Source organism: Emys orbicularis, chromosome 20 (genome assembly GCF_028017835.1).
Source record: "Emys orbicularis isolate rEmyOrb1 chromosome 20, rEmyOrb1.hap1, whole genome shotgun sequence".
Lineage (NCBI taxonomy): Eukaryota > Metazoa > Chordata > Testudines > Emydidae > Emys > Emys orbicularis.
In genome coordinates this window covers 16535610-16553533 of record NC_088702.1, presented here as the reverse complement: position 1 = coordinate 16553533, position 17924 = coordinate 16535610, and the positions used below count along the sequence as shown (strand labels likewise).

Here is a 17924-nt window from a genome sequence, read left to right as displayed (position 1 = left end):
GGAAGGGACCTATTAACCCCTCCCCCCCGCTGGTCCTCTTTCGCTGAACCCCGAACCTACCCAACCTAACTGAATCCCACCACGTGAGGGTCGCCCCATCACCATTACCCAGCCCACCTACTCGTACCCATGACTATTTGTACCCCCTATGCGGATGATTGACCCTCACCGCTTACCAACTGTGTCTTGATCTCGCCCACCGCTTACCCCCCCCATTGGAGACATCACAGTCTGTATGTATTATGTGTGCTGCCAACCCTGACATAACAACATCCCCCCCATACTCTGTATGTTCCCCCAATGACCGACAACTGACTCTTCAAATCTTTTGTACCGTTTATTTCTAAATATTCTCTAATAAAAATTTAAATCTGTTCTTATCAGTTTAATATCTGATATGTTCTCGATGTGAGAACTTTATATTAAACAGATTTTTGGAACAGGGAGTTGGACTAGAAGCTTGCTTCTTCCACTCCATGCATCAACCTGGTATTGCAGTACTTCTAGGTATGGTGCGCCTCCCTCTGGGGAGAACATGGTGGTTCAAAAAAAAGAAAAACGGTGTGCTATGTCAGTGCTCGTAATATTTTAGCTGTGTTGTTTTTTTTTTTCTGATAAGGTTTTACCTATTTGGGTAGGTTTTTTTTTCATTTCTATTATACTGTTTTATAAAATTTTGAAGGGATTGGTTCTCACGCGTTACGGAAGTGTGGGATTTGGGTCAGTGTCTCAGCGATTTCCCCACAGAAAAGAATTGTTCCATTTCTTTCCCCTTGTGAAAATATTCCCGTTGTCACGCAGGGAGCAGGATAAGATCACATGGAGGAGAGAGGACTATTCCAGGAGCTGCAGTATGGAACCAGCCCAGATCCAAACAAAACAAGTGGTAAAACTCCCACTGACTTCAGTAAAACAAGATCAAGCCCTTAGAAGAGGACTGTGAGTCAGCGCTGTAAATGTTGCCAGCAAAGGACTTCCCAATAAAGATGGCTTGCACACTAAGAAATGGGGTTCCATGGTGACCCTGTTAAAAAGGTGGTTCCATTATGGTTCCATTATGGGAACCATAATTCTGAATCAGTGCATCCCAAGCAACAATCCTTTACAATTGTATTTGTCTCTGTACTCAGGTTAAGAAATTAGTTATCTCCCTAAAACAAGCAGGCAGTTTCAAATGCAGTATTTGTGTAATTTGCATGCCTCAATAATGGTTTATGTGTAATGCTGCTTATAAGTGTCATGAATATTTAAGTGGACAAGGATAAATCCTCTTCCTACAGTGTTACTTAGAATCACAGAATATCAGGGTTGGAAAGGACCTCAGGAGGTCATCTAGTCCAACCCCCTGCTCAAAACCTGTGTGGGGACACCGTGCCGGGTTGTGATGGGAACTCATCCAAGCTGGGCCTAGGGAGATGTGTGTGTCCCTGCTGCCCCCTGCTGGAGGGGTTGAGCCCTGCTCTCTCTCTCTCTCTCTCTGTGTGTGTGTGTGTGTGTGTGTGTGTGTGTGTGTGTGTGACACTGTGTTTGTATCAGTGTCAGCGTGTTGCTGGGCTAACTGGTAGGAAATGCTTTTGCACGACTTTGTATCCTGCAGCAGGTGACACACACACACAGACCACAGCTACCACACACAAATCCACACAGCCAGACAGTCACACACGCTGATGCACAAAGGGACTCACACAATCCCAGACACTCACATACGACACACTTGGGGCACACAGCCCACCCCTCAAAGAGAAACAGTCACATCCCCAGCCACACACACAATCACCCCCACACACACCGGAATATTCACAATTGTGCTCAGAGACACAACCACACACAGTTCACTCCCACTGCTCCCAACACAAGGACCTCCTGACCCGCACAGCATGTGCCGAGGCCCGTGGAACTCTCTGCCACTGGACAGCTACCAATGGGAATGGACCTTTCCAAGAGACCAACGGATATAGCGGTGGCGACAGAGTGGGATGGGCTCCCAGGGGCTGAGACTGGGCTAAAGGGGGCCCATGGGTCTGATCTAGAACGGTCTATCCAGCAGGGGGCAGCGTGACCCACACACAAACCCACCAGAAGCACCTTTCTTAGTGGGTCTCCCAGGCCATCCCCCACCCTGCCCCTGGTTGAGTAACAAAGGGGCGGCACGGGACTCTGGGCCCTGTCGCAACCCGACTCCACCCCCTCGTTCCCACACGCTGGCGGGTTGGGTAACTGCCGAGGGATTGTACGAGAGAGAGTCAGAGCCAGGGAGAGAACCCAGGAGTCCTGGCTCGCCCCTCCCCCCTCCACTCCAAACACTAGACCCCACTCTCTTCCCAGGGCTGGGGATAAAACCCAGCAATTCTGACTACCAACCCCCCTCCCCCACACAACCACTAGACCCCCCTCCCATTTTAGTTTTTAGGTTCGCTGCCTCCTCTATCCACCCCACCCCCTCCATCTGTCCATCCCTTTGCTGCAGGTTTTTGGGGTGTCACCTCTGCTCTGCACTCCCCCAGTGCAGCCCAAGGCCATCCCTCCCCCCCCCCCAACCACATATCCTCTCCCCCCTGGTGCTGGATCATCTGCTTGGCCCCCCACTCCCTCTCGGGGCACACTGTGCGGCGTGGCTGGGGCTTGTGCAACGGCCCAGCACCAGGCAACGCTGAACGGAAACCACAGGCCCTGCCCCGCCCCACCCGAGCTGCCCTCCAGGTGCATCGGAGCCCAGCGCCCCACACCTGCGCCCTCCTGCGCCACAGGGGGTGAGCTGCAGCCCCCACCACACTCTGCAGACGGGCGAAGGGAATCCGTAGTGTAGCTAAGGGGGGTGCAGGGGAAGCAGCTGCTTCCCCTGAGGACATTTTCCAAAAGCTGCACCTTTCTGTGCAGCCAGCACTGGGCTCCAGACTCGAAGTCCGGAGCCGGGTTTTGCATGCGGCTGCCAGCTTGCTCTCAGCTCCGCACCGCCCTCCTCCCCCATCCCCAGCCTGCAGGCAGCTTCGGCGGGTTACCTGGCTCCCCGGGGATGAGGAGGAGGCTCCCGGCAGATCCCCTTAACCGTAGGTGTTAGACAAACCTTCCTACAGTCTTCCTAGGGAGGACGTGTGAGAGTTTGCAGCAGCCACAGCCCAGGGAGGGAGGGGTGGCACTCTACTGTTTAAAAATTTCTCCCAGCAGTAATTTTCAACCTGGTCTTTGCGCTGGGCTGGACTCTGGCTTTCTGGCCACTAGGAACATCAGCTTCCTAGAGATGTTTGTCCATGATGCTTCTAGGCTCATGAGGAAAAATTAGATTTTTTTTCTCAAATCGGTAAATGTCAGTAATCGTAGATTTCATCACACATGCACAAAACTGACCCCAAACCCCCCCGCTGCTGCTAACTGAAACTGACAGGCAAGGTAGCTTGATCACTTCTCAGAGTTTGATTTAAGGCTCTTGACATTTTGTATAGTTTGACAGGTGATGTTGCCAACGGGTGTTTTAACGGTTTATGAAACTTTCACTTGTTGAATGTCAGCATCGACTGTTAAATAAATATTGCCTGACCCCCCCCCCCCCGCAATTTCCTGCAACTGTGAAGATAAAAATGGGTTTAAGCATTTCCCCCCTATCATTTTGCACAACCATGAAAACTTATTTTTAAGCTTTTTTAAAATCAATTTATCTGTTGAAATTATAAAAAAATATAAATTGAGTTGTACCACTTGCCTTGAGTTTGCCAGTTAGCAGCATCCAGCCTTGAGCTCAATACTTAGGAGGGGGACACACACTGAACCCCCAACCTCTTTGTAACCACCAGAGCTGGAGGGCTAGAGGCAGGTCTCTGCCCCAAGAAGTGTAGGGCGCATCTAGCCACTGCAGCGGGGAGACTCGTGTTAGCTCAAGCTGATCTAGCGTTAAGAACAGTTCTGTGGATGGTGTAGCTCTGCCTACCCACCTGAGATTGGATCCCGGTGGGCAAACAGGGGCGCTAGCCCGAACTGCTGCCCATGCCAAATGTCTGCACCCGTTAGCTCAAGCTAAGCGAGCATGAGCCCATCTGCTCGGCCTGGGAATCATGCAGTGTAGACATACCCTTAGAGTTCAGCTAGAGAGGCTGATCCAAGCCTGAGGTGGAGCAGAACCAAGGTCATTGCTGGACGGCTTCCCAGAAACAGCCTGGGCAGGGAGGAGTGGAAGGTGGGGGAGCTGCAAACGAGGGAGGCAGCGCCGAGGCCGAGGGGCTGTTTGTGAAAGAAGGGGCGAAGATGAGAATGATGCACTGGAGTAGCAATGTGTATTGACGAGGAGGCAGACTGTACAGAAATGAGAAGTAATGGAATGGATAAGAAAGAGTCTGGGCCAAAATCAGTTGGGGGAAGAAAGCTACCAGAGGGGTTCCCCTGGGCTAGTGACTGGCATGTGCTAAAGCCCCCAGGATCTGATCTGGATCTGGAGAGGGAGAGAAACCTTTGTAATGCTTTTAATTAAATAAAATATTGCTTGTGATTGTGGGAGACTAACTTCCCAGATACAGAGTGGAGGACATGTGCTCCTACTAATAGAAGGGCCCAGATTTTCCTGGATGCGACAGCTTTCTTTACCAAATAGGCACTGAACCAACAAGAGGTGGAGCCATTTAGAATTGGCTTTGGTGAGCAGCGAGGACCTCCGAGAAGAGCTGGTTGTAGGGGACAACCTTGGCTCGAGTGATCATGAGCTAATTCTGTTTAAATTAGATGGAAGGATAAACAAAAAGAGCTCTGCAACTAGGGGCCTTGATTTCAAAGGGGCAAACTTTAAAAAACGAAGGGAATTAGTTAGGGAACCACCAAGCAGACTGGACTGAAGAACTCAAGGATCTGAAGGTGGCGGTGGCTCGGAATTACTTTAAATCAAAGCTGTAGAAGCTCTCTGAAGTCTACGTCCCAACTAGGGGGAAATATTCGTAGGGAAGAGTTGCAGACCAAGCTGGATGAGCAAGCATCTGAAACAGGTGATTGGAGAATGCCTACAAGGAATGGAAGATGGGAGGGATGAGCAAGGAAAGGTCAGAAAGTGTTTTTATTTTAAGTACAAATAAATATATATAACAAATTTAAAAGTATGTAATTAGTAATTATATATGTCGGGTGGTGCCTTTTTTTAATGTGTTCGCTCCCCCTCATGTTAGAACCTGGCTACGCCACTGCGAAGGATCAGGCCAGGCAGCCTTTGTAGGATGGTGGAATCGCCACCGGGGTTGACGGTATGGGGGCTGTGACACATGGAGAAGCGGTTGTTGCTGCTGCAGGCAGAGGGCAGCAGAGCATGCACACACACAAAGGATTGCAAACATACACAAACGCATGCATGAATCCAGCCACACACACATTATTACTAACATACACAAACACCTGCACAAATCCAGTGACACACTAACACAACCGCTAACAGATGCAAACACACAACCTGCACAGCCACACACACAACTGCCCCCCACAGCTACACAAACACCCGTCCAGACACAACCCCTGCAGAACCCGAGACATACAGAAACACGTGCATAAATCCATCCACACACACACATACACACGCCACCCCCCTCCTATACACACACCTTGGGTCACTGTGACACTTAACACTTCAGTTGGATGGGGTGCCCAGGACCGTGTCTATTCTCTGCCCCAAGGGCCCGTAGCGGGCATATTAGGGGTGTGGCTGGGCCACCCTGCACTGTGGCTATTCTCTGGCCCCTGGGGCTCATAGGGGGCACGATCCAATGCCAGTCAAGGGGGGATAAGAGGTGGGGAGGGGGCCGTGGTTTCTGCACCACCCGGTTCCTGGCACAGGTGCCTTCGAAGATTTGCATTTCTTGGTAGTTTTCACCCCATCACCACTTCCTGCCCAGCCCCCTCCTGCTGTGCGAGATGGTTAAGTGGGGGATGGGAAGAACCCAGGAGTCCTGGCTCCCAGCCCCAGCTGTGCTAACATACCAGACCCCACTCTAACCCCAGAGCTGGGAATGGAACCCGGGAGTCCTGATGCCCAGCTTCCCTTCCTCTAACCACTAGACCCCACTCCCGCCCTTTTTGGGAGCCAGGAATCCTGGGTTCTATCGAGGCTCTGGGAGGGGAGTGGGGACTACTGGTTAGAGTAGGAGGAGCCAGGACTCCTGGGTTCTATTCTCAGTGCTGCTGTGTGACACTGGGCCTGTTTCTCCTCCCAACTTTTTGGGTATGGAGCCTGTAAACTTTTTGGGGCAGGGCCTGTCTCTCGCTGCGTCTGGGCAGTGCCTGGCCCAACAGGGCCCTGATCTCAGCTGGGGCAGGGCCTGTCTCTGTGTCTTTGCAGCCCCCAGCACAACGGGGGCCTTGATTCTGTCCCGGTCTCTTTCGGGGCTGCTGTTGTACAGATCAATAGTCCTGAATACTAAAAGGCCTGTTGGACGAAAGCTGCTGCACCCGGAGGATGCTAGATCCCCCGGACCCGGTTCTCCGGCCACTTTAAGCACCGTCCGGACAGAGGGTGTTTTAACCAGCCAGGCCGCGAGTGGGCTGAGGGGAATTAGCAGCCAGGCCACGACTGGGCTGAGGGGAATTAGCAGCCCGGCCACGACTGGGCTGAGGGGAATTAGCAGCCCGGCCACGACTGGGCTGAGGGGAATTAGCAGCCCGGCCACGACTGGGCTGAGGGGAATTAGCAGCCCGGCCACGACTGGGCTGAGGGGAAGTAGCAGTCAGGCCGCGACTGGGCTGAGGGGAAGTAGCAGCCTTGGCAAGGACAGTGGGGTTCCGTCCTCTCCTTGGCCACTGGCATCTTGGCCGCGCCCAGGGGAATTGTCTGATTTGCAGGGTGCTGCGGGGCTTTGTTGGGGCTGTTTCCTGGGGATCGGCCTAGAGCCTGCAGATACAGTCAGCCAGCGCGGGGCAGCGGGAGCCCGTATCCCCCCAACCCCCAATCAGCGGAGGGGACTTCAGGCCCCCGTCCGCTCCCAGGGGAAGGGTAGAGCCAGTGGTCCCCAACACGGTGCCTGTGGGCACCATAGCGCCCACCTACTGACAAGGGAGCGCCCCACAGTTGAGGAGCGCGGCCGCCGGACAAGCAGCCGCCGAGAAGCGGCAACACCAAGAAGCGTAGCTGCCGAAATGTCGCTGCGAAGCTTCTCGATGACGCTGCTTCTCGGCGGCAGTTCGGCGGCTGGTCGTCCGGCGCCCGCCCACACTGGAAGGCTGGGAACCACTAGGTAGAGCGCTGGCATCCTCCTTTCCCCCACAAATCACCCAGGAGGCGGCTGGTCGTCCGGCGCCCGCCCACACTGGAAGGCTGGGAACCACTAGGGAGAGCGCTGGCATCCTCCTTTCCCCCACAAATCACCCAGGAGGCGGCTGGCTCTGGGCCGCTCCCAGGGCCCAGGTGAGGGAGCCAGAGGAACCAACCTGAGAGGGGCCCCCACCCCCCAGCGATAGGTGCTGTCTACCCCCACTTCCTAGCTGGGGGCTCCCCCAGCAAAGCTCCCCCCCACTTGATTTCCAACAGGAAGCGGGAGGGGGTGGGTCTGGGAGCCAGGACTCCTGGGTTTAGGCCACTCACCTCTCCCTGTTCCATCCCTCAGTTTCTCCATGGAAGAGGGACAAGGACATAGCCGCCCCCCACCCTTCCAAAGGCTTCAGAGGTGGTTCTGCCAAGCAGCGGATGCCCCAGCCAGGGCGGCGAGCTCAGGGGCGGGATCCCTGCCTGCCCCAAGGGGGGCTGCGCCAGGTAGGACAGGCCAGGAAGATGCAGCCGGGGCTGTTGCTACGTCAGCCCAGAAATAAACCCCTGAGCTCAGGCGCTCGGAACAGGGCCGTCTTTACTGGCCCCTTGGGCAGGGCACGAGGGAGGGCGGGAGGGTCCAGGCAGAATCACAGGCCCAGCTGGCCGGGAGCAGCCAGACAGAGCTGGTGCCGCCTAGCAGGGGACCATTCCCCACGCACCTGAGCCAGCCAGTCCCTGCCCTGGGGCAGACGGGAGCTGGCACACCCCAGAGGGGAAAGGCCCCATGTCCCAGTCCCTGCCCTAGGGCAGACGGGAGCTGGCGCACCCCAGAGGGGAAAGGCCCCGTGTCCCAGTCCCTGCCCTAGGGCAGATGGGAGCTGGCGCACCCCAGAGGGGAAAGGCCCCGTGTCCCAGTCCCTGCCCTAGGGCAGATGGGAGCTGGCGCACCCCAGAGGGGAAAGGCCCCGTGTCCCAGTCCCTGCCACGGACCTGAATGTGAATTTAGTCAGTTTATTCAGAACATTGTGAATTACAGAACACCACAAAACCCATCTGGGATCCCCCCCACACCTGACAGCCGCTCCCCCACCTCCGCTCAGCCCCACCAACCCTCCCACTGCCAGCATCTGGTCACCCCCTTAACACTGACCCCCCACCTTGTGCAAGAGGGGACAGCTGGACTGGGCTAGGCCCCCAAAAACTCCACCCCATAGAGACGTGTCCCACCCGCACTCCTTCCCTAACATGGGTGTGGCTACCTACAACTGCACCCCTTTGGGGGAGGGGCTCCCCTAGCCCCTCCCAGGCAGGACGGGGCCATCAGGCCCAGCTGTGCTGCTGCTGCTGCTGGAGGGTCTTGAGGGCCAGGGTCCAGCGCTCCAGCCACTGCTGCAAGGTGAGGCCCAGGCGGTGCTCCGCAGGCAGGGCGAACTGCCCCGGCTGCTCCCACCTGCAGACAGGGAGGGGAAGAGAGCGGGGAGCAGTGAGATGGCTCCTTCCGGCCCCGCCCCCCACAGCTTCTCCCCAGCACAGACACCCCCACGTCCACCCTTACCCCCCTCGCACACACACACCCTGTCCCCCGACATCCTTCCTCATGGCACATGCCCCCCGGCCTCTCCCTAGGTACACCCATTCTCCAGAGGCACCAGGCCACCCCCTTCCTTCCCACCGCAACCCCCAACACTCCCCGATCAGTCCCTCCTGTGCCCCCACCACTTGGGCAAGCCCCCTTCTTCCTCACAGCCCCCACCCCAGGCAGGGGAGAACCGACCCCCAGCACAGGATGGGCAGAGCCTCCCCCCTCTGGAGAACAAAACATCCCATAAACCAGGTGGGTGGGGCCTCCTCACCAGGCGTCGATGGCGGCCTGCACCTCGGGCCAGCGCTCGATGCGTTGCCCGCACTGCTCCGTGACCAGATGGATCCGCGGCCCCAGGGCTCCGGCCTGCTCCCGGTCATGGTCCCGCAGGGCCTGCACCAGGGCTGGGGGAAGAGACGTCGGTGAGGCCTGGAGGAGTTATGGCTTCGGGGGGGCGGGGGGGGTGCTGAGCTGCTGGGTGGATGCCATGGTCCTGCGGCCCCTCAGGCTGGCTTGTGTGCCAGGAGGGTGCCCCTTGCAGACCCTGGGAAAGGTCCTCAGGCGGGGGGGGGCGTCCCCCTGTCCGTCTGGAGCCATGGAGGGGATCTCACCTTGTGCGTCGGTCCCCGGGGAGCCCTGGCGCTGCTGCAGGCTGGCCAGCACCTGGCTCTTGTAGCCCAGCTGGGCACGCAGGGCCAGCAGCTCCTTCTTCAGCTCAGCCATGTGGGGTAGGAGGTGCTCCGGGGCCTGGGCAGAGACAGACAGAGACGGGGGGTGAGGGGAGACAGGGCCTTGCCCCCCCCCCTCCAAGATCACTCCCCATGGGACTCAAGGGAGGTTTAATGCAGAATAAACTAGGGGGGTGCTCCTGCCCCACCCCCTCCTCCAGGGACAACCATCCCATCTCCCCCCAGAAGAGGGTCTCACTCCTGCCCTGTGGGGAGACCTCCCCGTTCCCTGCCCCATTGCTCCACCAAGTGTGCGTCTCACCTTGTAGAGAGGGAAGCCGGAAGCTTGGCACACAGTGAGAAAGGCCCGGTGCTGGGCGAGCGCCGTCCGGCCCAGCCTATGGATGGAGAGCTCGTGGGCCGGGACCTGCTGGGACCTGGAGGCGGGGGACGACTGGGTCAGGGCAGCCAAGGATCAGCCCCTGAATCCCCCACCCTCCGGCAACCCCATCCTCACCAGGTACCCCAGCCCACCTCCTCCCCTGCTCCCCGGGAAGGGCTGCGGGGCCCCGTCGTAACAGCCGCCTGCCAGGGTAGTACAGCATTGGTACCCCAGGGAGAGCAGGTACCAGTGCAGAGTATTAATACCTCAGAGAGTATCAATGTTCCTCTCACCGCTATAGGCTACCAATGCTCCTAGAGCATTATCAGCCCAGAAAGTATTAATCCTCCCACCCCAGATGTCGGGTACCGATGCTCTCAGAGTATTATTACCCTGGAGGGAGTATTCATGCTCCCACCAGAGTATTAAAGCCCCTGCCCCATTCTCAGGGTATTAGCTCTCCTCCCAGAGAACACCGGGTTTTCATTAGTATTCCCCAGCACCAACGCTTCTGCTTGTCTCGATGCCGCTACTGCAGCATTAATACCACTGCCCAAGTACTGATGCTCCTTGCAGAGGACCAGCAACCCCAGCATGGGGCAGAGAAGCAAAGTATCAGTACTGCTCGGCGGGCACCTACCCCCTCCAACCTGCAGATCTCAGGGTGGGTCTGAGCCCCGTTTCAATGGGGCACAGGTGGGGGGAGGGGGGACAAGATCCCAGGAATCTGGCATACCCCAAGTCCAGTAGTGGGGGATTGGGGGCACAGCCCTCCATCCAAGGTACTCCCACCTAAGGCCAGGGGGCTCCCTCCATATGGGGATCCAGCCCCTGGGGCACCCCAAGAGGGGATGGGGGGGGATAGGGCAGTTCAGACAGAGCGGGGGGTGGGAGCCCAGGAGGCTGCGGCGCAGAAGGCAGGGGAGGGCGATGGCCCCCAGCTGCCGGACCTCACACTCCACCCCCCCGTGCAGCCGCTGCGACTCCAGCGTCACGTCCTGCTCCAGGCCCAGCAGCTTCCTCTGCACGAAGGCCTGGACCTGAGAGAGAGTGGGGGGAGACCATGCTGGTGCCCCTAAGTCCCAGCCCTGGGCCCCACTTCCCCAGCCCTGCCAGTGCCCCTCAGTCCTGCCCCACAGCCTCCTGCCCTCCCAGCCCTGAGCCCCACTCCCCCAGCCCTGCCGGTACCCCTCAGTCCTGCCCCACAGCCTCCTGCCCTCCCAGCCCTGAGCCCCACTCCCCCAGCCCTGCCAGTGCCCCTCAGTCCAGTCCCACAACCTCCTGCCCTCCCAGCCCTGAGCCCCACAGCCCCCTGCCATGCCCCCTCAGTCCCAACCAGCAGCTCCCTGCCATCCAAATCCTGGGGCCCACTCCCGCAGCCCTGCCAGTGCCCCTCAGTCTCGCCCCACAGCCTCCTCCATAGTGCGGGCGGGTGGGGGTGTCTCACCTCGGCCTGGTCCTTGCGGAGCTGGGATTTGATGTAGGAGGTGCCTTTGATCAGCGCCCGGACGTGCTGCTGCTTTTCGCGCTGGGTGGATTGGGGGGGCGGGGGGTTTCAGTCCTGGGGCTGCTTCGAGACAGTGTCCCTGCTCCCCCCGTGCCAGCAAAGCACCCCTATATTCAGCCCCGCAATCCCTCCCTTTCCCACCAGAAGGCACCCCCATCCTCCCACAACTTGTCCACTCCCTCCCTTCCCCCATCATCCCCACACCCCTATATTCCCCCCCAGCATGCACCCCCTCTACTTCCTTCCCCCTAGGCCAGCCATGTACCCTGTGGATCCCCCTCCAAGAACCCCCCACCCATGGGACCCTTCCCAGCCAACCCCCCCATATCCTAGTGTGTGCCCTATTGCCCCCCTACCCCCTAGGCAGATCCCATGTCCAGAGGTTGCCCTGCTCTAACCCCCAGATTCCCCCCCCCCCGACTCACCACCAGGTGGCGGAAGTCCAAGATGCGCTGCCGCTTGCTCTGCAAGGCCTGCAGCTCGGCGTGGCGGGCACTCGCCTCCCGCTCCAGCTCCCGGCAGCCCCGGTGCAGCCCATCCCGCAGCCCCGCCAGTCGCACAGCCCGCAGCTCCAGCACTGCCCTGGGGCCGGGCGGGATAGGCCGGCTCAGCGGGCGGATGGGGACCAGCAGGGGGCGCACTCTGTAGGTCTGGGGGTGGGGGGAACCACATGGGCAGGGAATCTTCCCAGCAGGGGGCACTCTCCCAGGGGTGGGTGGTCACTGACTGTGCAGGAGGGACCCTGGGTGGTGGGGATGTCTCCCCAGCAGGGGGTGCTCACCACAGGGCCCCAACAGCACAGGGGGACCCCTGGAGCGGGAAGTCTCCCCAGCAGGGGACGTTCTTCCAGGGGTGGGTGGTCACCAACTGTGCAGGGGTGAGCCGAGGGGGTGGGGTGTCTCCCAGGGCCTGGGGCAGCTACCTGGCGAGGATGGCGCGCTCCGAGCTGTCCGCCAGCAGCCGGTGCATCTCCTGCAGGAGGGAGGCCAGCTGGGCCGTGCCGTGCTGCTCCCGGGCCTGTAGGGGGAGCTGTTGCACCCACAGCTCCTCACACCTGCTCCAGCCTTCCTGCAGCCAGGGGGAAGGAGCAGGTAAGGAGGGGCCAGGGGACACTAGCCAGCTATATCCCAGCCGGAGATATGGCCCTGAGGTCCCCCCGCAGTCCCTGGGACCCCCCAGCACTGAGATACAGCCCCCTCCCCTGCTATATCCCAGCCCCCAGAACCTCCAGCCCCCAGATGTGCCACCCCTCCCCCCGCGCTATATCCTAGCCGTTGGGACTGCCCAGCCCCCAGACGCAGCCCTGCCTGCCCCTCCCCATGTCCCCACTCACCTGTATGAGGCCCCGGACCGAGGGCAGGGCTGCTGGCGGCCCCGCCAGGTCTTCCAGGCGGGCGCTCTCGTAGCGGAACCTGCAGGCCAGAGGGCAGAGGTACAGGCCCCAGCACTGGTGCCATGGGTAATTGCAGCACCGCTGGGGTGACAGCCCCCCAGAGCCCTGACTCTGCCACCTGTAGTACAAACTGCCACCACCAGGGGGCCAAAGCCCCACAGCAGCTCCTCTCCTGAGCTCTGACTCTGCCCCTCCCAAAACAGGCCACCACCACTGGGGGGCGACGGCTCCATACAGCACCATGCACCCACACTGCCACCCCCTTAGTGGTACCCACTTGAGCGCCTCTACGTCGCGGGAAATGTCAATGCGGCTGGTGAGCTCTTGCATCTGCAGGGTGTTCTCCAGGGCCAGGTGCTCCAGGGCTGCCAGGACGTGGCTGGGAGGGTGGGAACCCACGATGTCCTGCATGAGCAGAGAGGCGGGATGAGCCACAGCGGGCCTGGGACAATGTACCCTCCCCATCAGGGCAGGCTCCAATACCACAGTGCGGTGCTAGGGGGCGCTGTGCTGTAGGGAGCAGGGCAGGGGGCTCTCCCTGGGCAGTCAGGGCTGGCCCCGATGCCCCAGCCCAGCATTGGGGGTGCTGTGCTGCAGGGAGCAGGGCGGGGGGGGAATCCCCCCAGCAGTCAGGGCTGCCCCAATGCCCGGCGCTAAGGGGCGCCCAGCTGTGGCTGCACCTTAGCACCAAGTGAGCTGACCCAGCGCAGTGTTATGTGCAGCTGTTCCCAGCTCAGAGGTGGCTGCATCTCTGCACCATGCGAGCCGTCCCCAGGGTCCCTACCCTAATGCGCCTCCCTCCCCCGTTACCTCCACCGTGCTCAGCCAGTGCTGGTAGGATGCGTCCAGCAGCTCCTCGCTTGTCCCGCTGCTGAGAGACACACATGGGGCGGGTCAGAAACAGAGCGGCGGAGGGGGAGGGGAGGGCAGGGGAGCTCGCAGGGTCTTACGGGGGGGCCCCAGACGTGCTGTGCTCGAAGAGCGACTTCAGGAAGTGGAAGCGCAGCTGGCAGGCCGTCCGCACGTCCCGCTGTGGAGAGACGGACAGACACTTGGACGGGTTACCGGGGTGGGGAGGAGACGACGGCCCTCAAGAAAGCTGCAGATCACCAGGAATCACTGGTGGAATCACCAGGATCTACTGGATCCCCCCCTTTATTGGGATCCAGGCACCAGGCTCAGTGAGATCCCTCAGGATCCCAAGTCCTGATTGCCAATGGCCCGACAGACTCCCCCCGGGTCCCGGCACCAGGCTCAGTGAGATCCCTCAGGATCCCAAGTCCTGATTGCCAATGGCCCGACAGACTCCCCCCGGGTCCCGGCACCAGGCTCAGTGAGATCCCTCAGGATCCCAAGTCCTGATTGCCAATGGCCCGACAGACTCCCCCCGGGTCCCGGCACCAGGCTCAGTGAGATCCCTCAGGATCCCAAGTCCTGATTGCCAATGGCCCGACAGACTCCCCCCGGGTCCCGGCACCAGGCTCAGTGAGATCCCTCAGGATCCCAAGTCCTGATTGCCAATGGCCCGACAGACTCCCCCCGGGTCCCGGCACCAGGCTCAGTGAGATCCCTCAGGATCCCAAGTCCTGACTGCCAATGGCCCGACAGACTCCCCCCGGGTCCCGGCACCAGGCTCAGTGAGATCCCTCAGGATCCCAAGTCCTGATTGCCAATGGCCCGACAGACTCCCCCCGGGTCCCGGCACCAGGCTCAGTCCGATTCGCTCCTCCCCAACCAAACCCCATCACCAGATCCCACGGTGAGATCACCAGAGCCCCATGTGGCATTCACAGGGCTCAGATCACCGGGTACCCTGTGTCACTAGATCCTGCCTTGGGATCTCCAGATCCCCTCAAGATCCCAGGACTGGGACCCCCAGATCACCATCCCCAACTAGCACAGGGGAGCAGGATTCCCAAATTCCTCTCTGCCCACCCGGGAATCTACCCCACTGTCCCCTCCCCACTCACCAGTACTTCAGGCTCCACGCCAGCAAGTCCGAGGTCAGGCACCTTCCCTCCCACCGTCAGCTCCACCTTGGCCTTTCTGCAGAGACCAGAGGAGGCCGTGAAAATGGGGTGGGGGAGGGGGGAAGCACAGTTCAGGACATCCCCCCACCCTCACCCCAACCCAGGCCCCATCCCCAGTGGGACTCTGCCATGGAGCAAAGGATCCAGAGAGACGATACCCAGGATGGGCAGTCCCCTATCCCTAATGCCACACACCATGGGACTCCCTCCCAAGGAGCAAAGGATTCTGGGAGTTACTACCCAGCAGAGATGTTCACTGGGTAGTGCTTCGGGAGCAAAGGATTCTGGGAGATGTGACCAGGAGCAGTGGGGACCCCATGCTAAGGACGGAACCACCCCCCCACACACCTGCTGATGTCCTGCAGCTGCTCCAGCCGCCCCCCCGCTGTGTTATGCTGGCCTGCAGCTGCTGGCGCTCCTTGGCCGTGCGGGCCGCATAGGCCTTGAGCAGCAGGGAGCGGCGCTGGGCGTCGCGGATCCGCTCCTGGGCCGCCTCCAGGGAGACCTCTGTGGGGTGGGAGGACAAAAAGTGTCAGGGAAACCCCACCCCGAGCCCCAGACGCTAACCGCTAGGCCCCACTCCCCTCCCAGAGCTGGGGATAGAACCCAGGAATCCTGAGGTGATGGGTGTGAATCCCACAGGCAATTGTCTGGGGAGGGAGCATGGGGGGAAAAAAGCAGCAGCCCCATGGGCCACGGGAACCTTGCGGCTGGGGAAGAGACCACGTGGGGAGATGGTGCCCCCAAGGAGGGCAGGGTAGGGGAACAATCCTGCCCCCCACGAAGAAGTGGGGGGAAATGGATCTGGGCTGCAGGGGGACGGTCCCACTGTGTGCTGGGGGAGAACAGATGGGAGGACTGGGGTGGACTTTGTGCCCCCCACCCCCACAGTGATGGGCTGGGGTAGAGCGCTGGGGGCACACACTATGCTGGCCCCACAGATCCTTGGGGCTCCCCCCTTACCGTTAGCCATGACCTCGCGCTGGGCCATCTCCATCTGCAGGTCCAATTGCTGCAGCTCCCCACGCAGGCGAGCCACGCCCTGGGCCAGCTGCCGGCGCCGCTCCTGCTCCGGTTCCGACCTGCTGGGCTTTCCCTGTGAGGAGGGGGAGACACCGACTGGGGGCGGGGCTTCTCCTGGACAGCCTGAGTGTGTCCCCCATCCACCCACTGCTATAGACCCAGGCATCCTGCTCACCCCATGGCAGGGCCCCTGTTCCACCCCACAGCACCCCAATCCCCCACCCCACTGATCCCACCTCCATTTCCAAGACCAACAGCTCAGCAACAAGGCACCCACTGTCCCCTACCCTATCCCACCCCATAGCAGGGCTCCTCCCAGGACTCCGGCCGCCCTCCCCTCCGGCCGCCGGGGGGAGAGCGGAGCCCCCCCGGGGCTCGCCGCCCTCCTCCCAGGGCTCCGGCAGCCCTCCCCCGCGGGGGGAGGGGAGGGGGGCGGGCCGGAGGCTTTTTTGCCTGGGGCGGCAAAAAAGCCAGAGCCGGCCCTGCCTCGGTTCAGGACTGTATATTCCCCCCCCGCCCCGGCCCTTTTCCTTCTCTCCCCCCTCCAGGCCTGGCTCATCCGGGTAACCTCACAGGGCTCGGGGGTAACATCTCCGGGGCTGGCAGGCCCTTTTCTGGGGGAGAGCGGAGGGGGGGCGCTCTGGCCCCACAGCTGGGCCATAATGAATGGGGCCAGGTGGGGTGGGGGCCATAGGGCAGGGGGGTTGGCAGGGAACCCACGCGGAAGAGAGGTCCGGGGGGGTATGATAGGCGGGGGGGGCGGGGGCAGGAAGGGAGGGAGGTACCAAGGAGAGGGGGCAAGGGGGGTCCAAGGAGGAAGGAGCGAGGCCGCCCCCCAAAGCGGGGACCCCGAGGGAGCAGGGGAAGGGGGGCCGGGGGCCGGAGCCGCAGGAGCCCGGGGAGGACAAGGAGGGAAACGGGAACCCGGGGAACAGGAGACGGGGGAAGTCCCGGGGAGCGGGGGGAGGAGCCGGGGGGATCCCGCGCTGGGGGGCCCGGGGCTCTCACCGGCGGAAGGCCCCGTCGGGGGGCACCTTCGCGGGGGGCAGCCCCATCTCCTGGGCCGCCCAGAGCTTCAGCTCCAGCGCGGGTCCGCCCCGCTCCATGCCGGGACCCGAACAGCCGGGCGCGCCAGCCGCTGCCGCAAAGCCCGATGGGAGCCGCGGGGCCTGCCGGGAGCTGTAGTCGGGGGGAGGGGCCTGCTGGGAGCTGTGGTTCGCGGGGCGGGACCCGCCGGGAGTTGTAGTCCGGGGGGCGGGGCCCGTAGTTACGTGGGGGCGGGACCTGCTGGGAGCTGCAATTTGCATTTCCCCCCATTCACCTGGGTCACACCATAGGCCCCAAGGTGGCCCCTAAGCAATTTGTAACAGCGCCACCTGGAGGCTTCTGGCAGAACAAAGATAAGGCGCAGCTCACGTGCCCTGGAGACTGAATTCCCTCTGGGGTCTTTGCTGAGCCATTCTGTACCCCAGGGGTTCCCAAACTGGGGGTCGTGAGGTTATTACATGGGGGGGGAGGTGTCGCAAGCTGTCACCTCCAGCATTTATTAAAATGATGTTAAAAAATAAATATCAGGGGGTAGCCGTGTTAGTCTGTATCTACAAAAACAACAAGGAGTCTGGTGGCACCTGAAAGACTAACAGATTTATTTGGGCATAAGCTTTCGTGGGTAAAAACCTCACTTCTTCAGATGCATAGCTAAAAATTAAATAGTGAACAGAGTTTGAGCATAGAAGTTTCTGGTTATCAGGGAATAACATACAGATTATCGAGGGTGCAAAGTTTGGTTTAAGATCAGGTGGCATGAGGAATACATAATCTGCAATATCCCCGATTGGGGGTAAAAGGTTGATGGGTCAAAGTACAGACATTGAGATATGAGGGTATGAAGTTCATAGACTGGTTGTGTTCGGGTGTGGAGTATAATGAGTGGATATGATGAGGATGGATTGACCCTCATTTGGTGAGATTTAATGTTTATGGTTCCAGTTCATATGATCCAACGGAGAAGGTCACTTGGTCCCTTTCGCATAGTGGGAGAACGATGTCACTCTGGCTCACGCCTCCTGGTACTGTCGGTGACCGGTGATGTGCTCGATGTAGATGTCCCTGGACCATTGGATGGCGTCTGAGAC

The 17924-nt window shown here is 60.1% G+C and overlaps 1 protein-coding gene and 1 non-coding gene across 2 annotated transcripts; one reads left to right on the top strand and one right to left on the bottom strand.

Moving 5' to 3' along the window:
• Positions 1-332: 332 nt before the first annotated feature.
• On the top strand, positions 333-523 carry LOC135892852 (U2 spliceosomal RNA). The gene has a single exon (XR_010562307.1). It is a non-coding gene; the product is annotated as a U2 spliceosomal RNA (small nuclear RNA).
• An 8001-nt stretch (positions 524-8524) lies between these two features.
• On the bottom strand, positions 8525-16895 carry LOC135892193 (HAUS augmin-like complex subunit 5). Its single transcript, XM_065419904.1, is given in 18 exon segments — positions 8525-8654; positions 9058-9190; positions 9398-9533; positions 9777-9891; positions 10719-10876; positions 11284-11364; positions 11769-11925; positions 12266-12411; positions 12677-12755; positions 13014-13141; positions 13547-13607; positions 13687-13766; positions 14707-14782; positions 15115-15151; positions 15154-15273; positions 15730-15862; positions 16340-16403; positions 16798-16895. Coding segments are annotated over 18 exon segments (1932 nt in total).
• Positions 16896-17924: the final 1029 nt, after the last annotated feature.